Source organism: Crassostrea angulata, chromosome 7 (assembly GCF_025612915.1).
Source record: "Crassostrea angulata isolate pt1a10 chromosome 7, ASM2561291v2, whole genome shotgun sequence".
NCBI classification, from domain to species: domain Eukaryota; kingdom Metazoa; phylum Mollusca; class Bivalvia; order Ostreida; family Ostreidae; genus Magallana; species Magallana angulata.
This window is the reverse complement of record NC_069117.1, coordinates 34,821,914-34,834,443: the sequence shown is the minus strand read 5'-3', so window position 1 is coordinate 34,834,443 and position 12,530 is coordinate 34,821,914. Positions and strand designations below refer to the sequence as shown.

Genomic DNA, 12,530 nt, shown 5'->3' with positions numbered 1-12,530 from the left:
AAAATTCTTCAACAATAGTTTTGACCTTATAAACTGTCCTGAAATACCCCGAACATTGATTACGCGCTGAGTCAACAGGTGGCTGCTTATGTAATGGTGAATACACTGGCAATGGTCAGAGTGGATAATTATTTCAATCCATGGAAATAAAATATTTCAGAAAAAGTTTACACTCATACAACTTGCATAATACGTGATATCGGGATTGTATACAATGCAAGCCACTTTATAGATGTTACCAGTATTTGAAAATATGATGCATAATTAGTATAAAGCCTAATTGTTTAAATGTTAATCATTGATAATAATTGGTAGCAATATTGCGGACATCCAGTGCATCATAAACTGATAATGTTACTTGCAGTTTGATACGCCAATTTGAAGCAATAAGATAAATGTATCGTCTGAATCGATGAATGTAGGAATTTGTTAACATATATGGACTAAAAATGAGCAATTTGAATGGTCATCCACTTCGAAGATTCGTCTGAAAAATACCTTAATTCGTTATATCTGTCAAGTTTACAACATGTTATAAAGTCACATGGAAAATCAATTCTCTGTAAGCATCAATTATAATTATAAGCGTGTTCGGTATAACCGTGTTTTGCTGTATATTTTATTCGTCAAAATTTACAAAACTCCAATATTTGTTGCTCATTTCCTTTATATTTTCGTAGAAAATGACAGTTACATGATTTTTCATAGTGTTTACCAAACATTTAAGCCCCAATACACCACATCAAACAAAGCTAATGGTATGAAGCACCATTGAAACAGTTTATATCTTGAATTTCATACACTTGTAAGCACCTTTCATTTACTAGATCTTGACCTTAAGGAGACTGGATCAACAACAAATTCACCATCAGATCTACATGAACCTTAATATTTTATGGTTATGGATATGACTTTTTAAAGCCAGAAACTATCATTAGTAAAGAAAAATAAATAATATTATTAATAAGCTTTAAAAATGAATGTTTTCCTATATAAAACATAATAAACTCTCCTTCTTAATTAATATGCACTCTTACCCTGATAGGTCTTGGAATAGAAGGCTCCTTGTACCTGAGATACACCTGGCCTGCAAACACCATAGTAAGAACTGATGCAAATCCAAATCCCTCCATTTCAATAAGGAAAAATATGTCTTTGGAAGACACATACAACATGGTCAGTAATAACTGTAAGAAAATTATATTTTATTAAAAAGAGCCATGGTACTGATTTGAGCAAAACATTTTTAAATTTTAATTTTTTCCATTTTAAATGGTAAAGTTGCTGAACCAAATTTTGAATGTCAGTTATTGAGTTAAAGATAACTCAAACTGCCATTATGAGACTAATACCCCTGCAAACCTTATTTCACATGCATTGGGGCAATTATTTTCTATTGATTAGAAAATGGATTTTTAAGGTTTTCCGTTCCATATGAAAGACCTTACAGTGATTATATTTTTTATTAAGGTCTTCTATTTCCAAAGGATAGGTGGACTATCGTTTGAAGTTGTGCACCATGCAGTTGTTTAACGCTAATGGCGCCATTCATTGGAGTTCGCTATGGCACGATTGGGACAAATTTTGAATCAAAATTTTAATGCGTTTTGATCTGTATCTATTTAACAATAATTGATATATAAAACAAAAGTGGTGGAGAAACAAAAGCTCTTTCCTACGAAATCAAGAACAAGAGGCCCATGGGGCCACATCGCTCACCTGAGCAACAATGGGCGTTCAAAAGATATTGTGCCGTATGGTCCCTCGGTAGAATAACAAAAAATAAATATTGTAAAGTATTCGAATTTTACACTTATTTTTGCATACACGTAATCTTTGACATTGTACCTTCATGAAATACTATTTTTTACCAGAATAAGAAAATCCTACGCAAGATATAAATCTAAACATTTGGTAGGGGTACACTGTTAAGTTGTTAACTTCCAATTCCCTATATTTTCGTTCTGCCCCCCCCCCCCCCCCCCCCCCCCCACTTTGTAAAGCGATCAAAATATATGAGAGCATATAGGTACGTTTTATTCATCAACTGCTTAATAGTTATTGTTTTTTATTTTAAAAATCCTACATGTATAGATGTGAAGAAGAAAATTGTACCTCAATGTGCTCAATTCCTCAAATTAAAAACATTCAAAAATTTTATTTGTCTTCTCCATTATAATTAAATGACTGTTATTTACTTCGCGTACAAACCAGGACAATTTTCCGCTGTGATATTTTCTTAGGAATAGCGATAATTACTTTATCCCCGCAGCAGAAAATGTATCAGAACTATGGAAACTGTTTAAAAGATGTCGTTTTTATTTACTCGTGTCTGAAAAACTATCAAAATTGATGTAGATTTCACATTATTTATTGTATAAAGAGGGGGCCCCAGAGAGTAGGTATATACAGAATATTATTCTTTTATTTTGTTTGTACAAGTATTTAACATACTCTAATTCATATAGAATTTCTAATGTTCAACCAAAATTTCAGCGTCAATCGTAGAATTATAAGCAAGATACGGAGTTCACAGTTCGCCTAGGTTTGAGTCATATTTTGTTCACATGAGTTTATTACATTCAGCTTAAGATTTTTAACTTGGTATTTCCTATTCAGCATTTAAAATGGAAAAAAAGAATGGCCTAAGATTTTCAATTCTTTTATTCACTCAAGACCAGTTCACTGGTATTTGAGGTTCAAAATCAGTTTATTATTAACAAATGTACACAAACACAGTCAAGGATCACATGTACAGTAGGAGTATAAAATAATGACGAAAAAAGGTTAAGTTTACAATACAATAAGTTGTTAAAGTTGGTTTCTGGAAGAACAGACTTTGAAATTTTTCTTAATAAATATTGACAAATTTTTTACTTTTTTAATCTTTAGTTTTTAAGATCTGTGTACAAACATAGAATTGTGAGCAAATCTCTGTATCTTGCTTATAATTCAAAGCTTAACTCTGCAGTATTTAGTTGTTTTATGCCAGTGGCACTATAATTATTGAAGCTCGCCTAGGCATGAAAATTGGGTACAAATTTTTAATCAAAATTTTTATGTTTCGAACTGGATCGATATCTTTTTAATAATTGATATTTTGTTTATCAAAAATACATATATATAAAAATGGTGGAAAATTAACAGTTTTTTTCCTACAAAATTAAAAATAATGGGCTGGTCCCTTTAACTAGGGTCCAAGAGATTCGTTAAGTCTATTACAAATAAATTCAATCAAAATTTTGTAATGCATTATAGAAGCAAAGTTGTCAATCATAACAATATCCAATGTCTGTCCCCATAAAGGATTTACAGAGCTGTCCCTTAAAATATTCAATCTCCTGTATCTCAAAAATAAACAACAATTCTAACTAGAACTTTTTTTGTCTTCAACAAAAAGTAAGGGATTTTCGACGTCTCCTTTTATGTCTTAAAATGTCAGGAAAAATCATATCTAATTTTTTCTAGAATTCCTCATCCTCTTTGACTAAATAAGAATTTAAGAGTAATGCAATGTCAAAGAAAGATAACTCCAGATCTTTATAAGAAGATATACTGTTTAGGTGGAACGGGACAGTTTATTTGATACATTTCATTGTAGCTAGATGATATGTGTGTCTTCGGAACTCTGTAACTAGAATTTCCTCAGTTCCCATTCAGCACAAATACCTTTATTTCACTCTTTATGAGGCCAATCACCAATCTCTGAAGAAAATTACTAGTCAAAACCTGTAAAATTTTCTACATACTGGTTTTTATGAGATTTTGACCCTTTCATATTTTGCTAATTTTTCATGATTTTCAGCTTTTTAGACCTCCCCCAGCCAATTCCCTGCAAAGGGTTGACCTTCCGTACCATGTGCATGTTGCACCATTACATGTCAGAAACTTAACTGTGTATAGTTTACGATGTCCCATCCATCTACTTTTTGTGCTATTTACCCTCCCGTCTGTAACTTGCAATTTCACTGTGTAAAGTCAACACAACAGTCATAGCCGCAGGTTTCGCATTTTACTTCTGATTCTCATGTACCTAACATATGGGGCCTACATATTGCATATTAATTTCAACAAGAGACATCCCTCTAACTAATGATAATCATTAAAAATCATTTCATGAATTTTAGCAACACTCATAAACCTTCAAGTATAGCAATTCTCAATTTGACAAAAATATTGACGGGTACTTTATCCAACATTGTCCCTTGCTACCTTTAACTTACACTAACATTGTCTGAAAAGTCATCTTGTCTTAAACTTGCAAAGCGTATGTTATTCTGAGAAAAAGTATACCTCATTTTGCCAATTCCATTGAGGATTAAGAAAAATATGGCCATGTAAGTATTAACACCGATTCAAAGGGAGCGATCTCCATAAATAAAGCATCTTTACCTAATCTTTTAGAGGTCAATTGTTGTTCAACCTCCCTAAATAAGAAACCTTATTCAATACTATACATACATATACATGATATTATCATGGCAAAAGCATCACATCACTTAGAAATGCCCTTACATGTATACCCTCCCCCCATCTTTTGATTTTAATAAGAAGCATTAGTTTAAACACTTTAACCTAATATTATGAAACTTACGAAAGAAGGGGTGGCTTTTTGAATTCTTTCCATACAGTGAAACTTCTCAAAACCGGCACCCCTGAAAACCTGCACCCCCTCAATATCGGCCAATTTAAGCTCTCTCTTTATTTCTTATATATAAACCCTTAGAAAACCGGCACCCCCTGAATACCGGACACCGGCCGTTTTTTCTCGGGCGATCTTTAACAAACGTGTGAAATGTACCCTCACAAAACCGGCATATATACACTACGGCCAACGCGGTTTGCTTATTTACCGCGAGTCCTCGTGGTGTGAAATTGATCGCGGTTTAGCACAGGTAACTCAGGTAAAACCGCGCATCCTCGCGGTACAGCGTCTCACCTTGGCCACACCGTCGCGGTACTGTGAAACCAGTCCCAGGTGAAAACTATTCTTGTTTTTTAACGCGAGTTACCTCCCCCAATTTCTTCTCATACGGGAAATATGATTGAGATAATTAATGAATATTAATTCATATTCCTTTATTTTATAAAAGGAGTTGACTGTTACAATTTATTATTATTTAATAAAAAGTGGGAGAAATAAAAGGAGGGTGTAATAATGCTAATACAGAATTTTGTATACTATTTTGTATACTCTATGGCGTTACATATAAATTAATCTTGGCACATTCATCGCTGACAATTCTTGGTTATCAATGAATTTGATTGATAATTATATACCCGGTAATAAACACTTCACCAAAATATCTTATATCGCCTCGAGAAAGTAATACTAATTATAGCGTTTCATTTACAATCTTTCATATTTAAATCTTACCTTTAAAACATACCTTACACTTGGTCATTTCTCTTAAATAGATTTAAAGAATTCGTTTAATGAATAACAAAATACATGTAGATATATAAAATGTTTTAAAGTGCACTCGCTCATCACCGCTGCGACACGAGTTCTATCCCCGTGATCGACATTAGTTGAATAGATATGCTGGTTGCCTGCTTGGACACGTGGGTTTTCTCTGAGCACTCCGGCTTTCTCCCATATCGATGACCCCCTCGCGCTAACATCCGTGCCAACGAAAGATATTAATATAAGTTATATAACTTGTTTATCAAACGTTTAAAAAAAAAGGTCCAATCAGTTTACGAAAATGCTAATGTTAAAATCGTGTGTATTTAAAAATTGACTTTCCTATCCGATCTACCAAAAGTATGATGTTCAGTGGGTCGCCCAATATTTGTGTTTGTTCAAAACCCGAGATTTTAAAAATATGAATGATCATTTATTCTGGGGTATCCATCACATGTTAAAATTTTGCAGTGTCAGTTGACCAACAGAGGAAGGTGAATTGCATAACATTACCTATACAGTATGTGTATATAGAATTTTGGTGGTTGCCGTCAGGGTGGGTGACCTGCAGCAATTAGTGTGACTTGGGGTCCGCTAAATAGAACTATATAGTCCGTTCTTTCAAACGGCAAAATTTTCTTGATAGAATGATTTAATTTCAAAGAAATGAAAATTGTTTTTCAATTTAAATTTAAGGAAATTATTCTGCGTATTCGTAACACAGTATTTACAAAATACATCCATAAAATTACCTTTTAATGATATACTTTATACTCAATTGAAATACAATTAACGAACAGACTATAATCAGGGTTAATCAGGAATGGAGAGAGTAATTGAGAACACAGCTAAAGTAAATTTTATATACACATCTAGTATTTGTATTTTTAAAAAAGTAAAAATGTGATTGTTTGAATGAATGTAAGTTTTGAATCATTATGGGAATCATATGAACAAAGATGTGTGTTTTGTGCATTAGTAAAAAGAAACTCTTTACGCGATATGTGGTATATTATTTATTCCTCTAGCCTTGTTAAAATTAAGAAAGTTTTAATTTTCAATTTTCTTAGAATTTTATATATTTTGATTTTGGAAAGAGAGAGAGAGAGATGTCTCAACCTTCGATAAGATTTCTCATGGCACGTGGTCAGAGCACGGGTGCTGTCACAGACAGGAAGTGTTATGTAATAGTTATACACACCCGTAAACACAGGGATAACTTTTATTTATTAAAATCAACATCACATTTTTTAGTTCAACCATACTTGCATTTGTTGTAAAGAGTAAAACTGAGTAAGATTTCTAGTACCGTATTTTTCGGGGCATATGTCGATGTGGGGCATAGGCCGAATTGCTAATTTTTAGACAAAATTCAAGAAAAATCCTTAGACTAGCCGAATTAGGGGATAAGCCGATTTTTCAATCGATGATTACTATAGTGAAAGTATGACCGCTTATTAAGGAAGTCATCGTATTAAGTATATACTTTCAGAATATCGATGTAGAAAGTCAAAAGAGTAATTAAAGTTATTAAATTTGCTTAACATATATATTTTAAGCAATCTATAAAAATACATCTGTGTTTTGTGGCTGTTTGGTCTCTTCCGTTTTCGTCGGTGTATCGTTATGTATCGTAATTTTACATAGTATAAAGGACTATGTGCGGTATGGTCAAATATCTGCCCCCGATTTCAACCAATTTTTTAATTGTATCGTATTAAAATAAAATCTTCACAAATCATCGTATAGAGGATTCCTATAACTTTGATGTTGATTTCAGTCATCATTGCTCATTCGCTGTTTATCTATGACGTCACCTAAATGACCCAATTCCCGCAAATATGCAAACAAATGAAAATATTCTCATTTTTGCTCTATATTTTGCATTCGGAAGTATAGAGCGCAGGTCTGCTCAAGTGCGATTTTAACATATGTTTTTATTCAGATAGTTATACACATTATACTAAAAAATGGTACTTGAGCAAGCCTGCGCTCGATGTTTCCTAGTCGAAAAACCATCGGAAAACACCCATATTTTGCCACAAATCATCAATTTATCAAAATAATGCAATCTTCATGACGTCATTTCTACATTATGACGTCACTGTGGTGATAACCTTTTACACATTTATTTCCAACATGATTTTAACTATCTTTCACCTTATTTTAAAAGTTCTTTCTTAAACTTTGATTTTGGGGGCAAAAAATGCATAAAACCGCACTTAGTCCTTTAATTGCAACACCAACCTCCGTGGTTTTGTCTGGTAGAACTAAGTATAATATTTTACCAAACCATTTATATTTTATTAATACCTTATTGCTAAATCTCATTTAATCAAGTCATACTTTGAAAGCTACTTGTAAATACGGGGTATGGCATCCATTAGCTCAACACGTGGTTTCATATTCAAATAGAGTTATCCCCCGTAATCGCTATGAATGAGAAAACGAAATACCAAACATAAAATATTTAATTTGTGTTCTTTCCATTAATTAATTAAATAGTGACTGCCGTTATGCAGAGAAGCTGTAATGTTAACAACACAGTTAGTGCAATGAAGTGTAACGGTGTACACTAGTCTACGTGCCCAAAGGGTGTGTTTTAGTCACAGGTTTCACACCTTTGTACATACACACGACACCAGAATACCATTATTTCATCCAACAGAAAATTAATTGTAAAAACACAAAGCATTTGATTTCTTCTCCACCCAAGACCAGTGATTCCCACGAACACAGACATGAAGAATTCACAAAAATTCCGTCATATTACATTCTACCCGGTTTCGTTTTCTTTTTTACTACGCAATAATAGTTTCCAGGGTTCATACACGAACGTGGGAAAAAAATTCTTTTGATTGGGATTGTAAAGAAATACCTCGTACAGTACTGTACATGCATTTTATTACTCACGATGTCATTATAAAAATTATCAACGAACAACTATCGAACAATAGTTCAAACGGATGAAAAAAACCCAACCCTCATAATAAACTGCTACAACAGTACAACGGATAAAAACAGTGGATTTTATATTTTACTGTTAAATTTTTTTAACTTTGAGTCTAAGAATAGCTGATCCCGGGGGATAGGCCGGGGCTCGCTCATCGGAGAAAAAAAATACCGGCCTATGCCCCGAAAAATATGGTATATAAGGGGTTTCAAATCAATTTTTTTTTATTTCATGAAAAAAAAACCTGTCAACTCATTAAACTAGGGTTGCCTCTTACTCCCTGCAGCACAATGATTTCACAGATCCCTACCATGTACAGTCATAGAAAATACTATTGCACAAATTAATAAATACCACTAAAACATCAACGTCATATCATTTACACACACTCTCAATCACTGTAAAAAGATATTTAATTACTTTTAAGATTCGGTGCACTCAAGACTTCAATTATTATAAGTTTCAGATTCGCAGACTAACAAAACACATCTTTTTCGGGTTCATTCTAAAATATTCAAATAAAAGATTCTTATATCATAGACATAAACTTAATCAGATGATTTTATTTTGGCATTATTCTACCTAAACCAAATAACGAAAACACGTGAACATCGAACATTGGCTTAATTGCACATATACAGCTCTGATCAAACGGAATTGCTGAATTTCTGGTGAAAATATGAATTCGTGCAGTAAAACGTTATTTCAGCATTTTCCTTGACTTTTATAGGATTTGACAAAAGCCTGATTTTCTTTTCTTCTCCTATAAGCAGTTTTCTTCGATCTTCTTCGAATGTAAACAAAACTTGATGACACAATGGTGTGTAAATATTTTAGCGTACGAAATACACTATGAATTTTCACATGAAAACATGTGAGGCATTCGTATACAAATTGTTCTAATACCCATACAAAAAAAAGTTACACTTAGTCATAACTTTTCTGTAACTAAAGTGTAACTTTTATGTACCTAAGATTTAGGCACATAAAAGTTATAACTTTTTTGTACCTAGATTGGACTTAAACTTTTTGCCCTATAACTAAAATGTACCTACATGGAACTTAGAAATTTCTTAGTATAACTAAAATGTACCTACATTGAACTTAGAAACTTTTCAGTATAACTAAAAAGTACCTACACTGAACTTAGAAACTTTTCAGTATAACTGAAATGTACCTACATTGAACTTAGAAAATGTTCAGTATAACTGAAATGTACCTACATTGAACTTAGAAACTTTTCAGTATAACTAAAATGTACCTACATTGAACTTAGTCAATTTGTGAATGTGTTTGGACTTTGTCATTTTTACACTAAAAATTTAAGAGTATCTTATCCAAGAGGTTCAAGTCTAAAGTAGACTTTTTTTATATCTTTGTTTTTTATAAAAATCACAATAAGTGGGGGGGGGGGAGGGGGGGGGGGGTAGATGTAGGTTGATCACACACTGGGTAGTAAAATCACCAAGATTTGTTTGAAAACAATGACATAACCATTATAACGGGAATCCAGTCCATCAATTGCAACACAAACACCTGTCCAAAATTTTATTGTTTTTATAAGGCAGAAACAGGAAATCACTTTCCGCCTGAACGCACACACATCCCAGGTTAACAGTAAAGGGTGTCTAAAGAGGTCATGCTTAGTCCGTGCTGTGATGACACTGATGTTTGTTTAAGATAAAAAGTTGATGTGTGTGTTTTGACCAGCAGACATTTTTTATTTTGCTCCTGCAAGCATTATTTTGTTATCGGTCTCTTGAACATCATTAGACATATTACGATTTCGTTTAAACACTGTTAAATACTAAGGGGTAGCATCAACTTTATATTATCACTGAAAATTTTTCCAACTTTTCATGGCCTACCCCATGAAGAAAGGAATAGAGTAGATTTCTAGAAATTGATTCAGAATTTTCCCACGACATCGAATGCATGCGAAGAAAGGGGGGGGGGGGGGTGGGGGGGAGGGGTGGTAGCATTGTTTGATATTATGAGATGGGTTCATCATATTTATTCACATATTTCATTAATAGACATGCTGTTAACAAAGAACAGTACTGCTATTTCCATCTGTATGTTTTCCCAGTTCAAGCCTATCTCTCATCGTAATTTATAACAGCACATAGCTATAAGGACTGTGTTATAAACTTTGGGAAACATGTTTTATTTAAATAAGGTGTTATAATTTTTGGTTTTACATATTCATCAATTGTAAAAATGCATTGGTATTTAAATTGATTTAGCTTTTAAAATTCCCTCAAATTATTCAAAATGGCGGCTCTTGAGACCGGAAATGCCCAGTTTTGATGATCGGTTAATAAACTAACAGGTTGTAAGGAAAGAAAATATTACTAAAATTTGTTTCAATTAAATGCAGAATTCTTAAGATAATATTTAGTAAATAATATTGTTTTTTAACCAAAATAAATTTTAAAGATTTATCCCGGTATTAATCGTGGCTGTATCGTGATTGGCCAAAATTTCAAACTTTGACTTTCGTGAATTCTGATTGGACAATTGCCATTCCGCCATCAAATTTTGAAATGGGCAAAGAAGACAGGAGTTGTTGTGAAGATTTTCCTGATTTTTTCAAGAAATATGCAGAATCACAGCGTGTTGTATGTAGTAATGAAACTGCAAGCAGTGGTTTCATAAAGATAGACATGCTTAAGACCTGGATGATATGGCTTTAGTTGTGGATGACCATTTCCATTCAGGGTAAGTCTGATGTACAAACAAGTCATTTTAAATAATTCATTTGTGTTTGCTTATCTCAATTTCTATATTATTGCTTTGCACTTAGAAATGAATTACATTTGGAATATTTCTAGAATTCTAATAAGAAGTGCATGATTTTATCATCTATATCAAAGTCTATGCAGCCATGTATATCTAGTGAAATACATTATATATGTAATCAAATTATGGCCGACTCTTTTAAAAAGAGTATCATTGTATTGCAGAAAAAATCCCAACCAAGTCCAGCTAGCAGACTGTACACCAGATTGAAGATACATCATTAATACAAGATGAAAAAAGTAAGTGTGTGTGTTTATCAAGTAAAGATATACAGATTTTAAATTTTTAACCATATATTATGTATATCTTTTAGTAAATGAATTATTGTAAATCTGAGAATATAATGGCAACTGCATGCTGTATCAATGTTGACTTTTTTTTAGAGGGGGGGGGGGTACTTGGTCAACAGAGAATTGAAAAGTTTTACTGATATTTAATAATAATTTATGCTACATTATGTATATTTTCCGGTACATAGAATTACCGAAATACCCGCGATTTACCGAAATACCCGGTGAAAACACCGAAATACCCTTCAAAAACACCAAAATGCCCATTATTACGCCATAAAGAGTGAATGTCTAGTATTTTATATAGATAGTTATTGAATTTAAAGTTAATTTTTTGAATAAATCAGCCGATTTTCGTGGTTATTGATTAAATTGCACTTCCAAGAAAGATAACTCTTTCATTACATTTAGTTTTTAACGTGTTGATAAAAACCAAATGTAACAAAATATTTTTATTAATTTATTTCTTGTAAATAACCATAATTAAATTTATTTTGAATAATTCATTTAAACTGGACATAAATGTTTTCATCTCATTAGTTAACAGGCTATTGCCGTGACCAATTATCTACTCACAATAGAAAGGAGCAATTCTTCTAGAAAAAGGAATATTTATAGTATTATCATGTCAAATTATTATATGATATTAGAAAATAAAAGCTGATGAACTGTATTTTTAATTCTTAGTTATTTTATTCTGGGGAATAAAATGTCACACCTCTATTCGAGTGAAAGCAATTCATGCAAGAGTTATCGTTCTTGACCCAATGTCTACACGTTAAAAATCGCTATTTATGTCAAAATACTTACATTATCAAACTGAAAATTTGGGAAATACATTTAAACACTTAGATTCAAACTATGATGTTAAATATTTGTGCTCAAATGAAGCATTTTGGTGTTTTTGAAGGGTATTTCGGTGTTTTCACCGGGCATTTCGGTAAATCGTGGGTATTCCGGTAATTCTAGTTACCCTATATTTTCAATATATGTAGCCTACATATATTGAAAATTGTCAAACAGTATCATGTTTTAAATTCTATTGCCTTCTTTTAGATTAATGGAGGACGAGGATAAT

The 12,530-nt window shown here is 32.5% G+C and overlaps 1 protein-coding gene across 3 annotated transcripts in view; it reads right to left on the bottom strand.

Annotated features, from left to right (window-relative positions):
• Window positions 1-12,530, bottom strand: part of LOC128155595 (large neutral amino acids transporter small subunit 1-like) — a 110,278-nt gene that overhangs the window by 14,503 nt on the left and 83,245 nt on the right. For all 3 annotated transcript variants that reach the window (XM_052817378.1, XM_052817377.1, XM_052817376.1), the window contains exon 9: window positions 1,038-1,187. In XM_052817378.1, coding sequence (XP_052673338.1) covers window positions 1,038-1,187 — 150 coding nt within the window. The remainder of the gene's footprint in view (window positions 1-1,037; window positions 1,188-12,530) is intronic.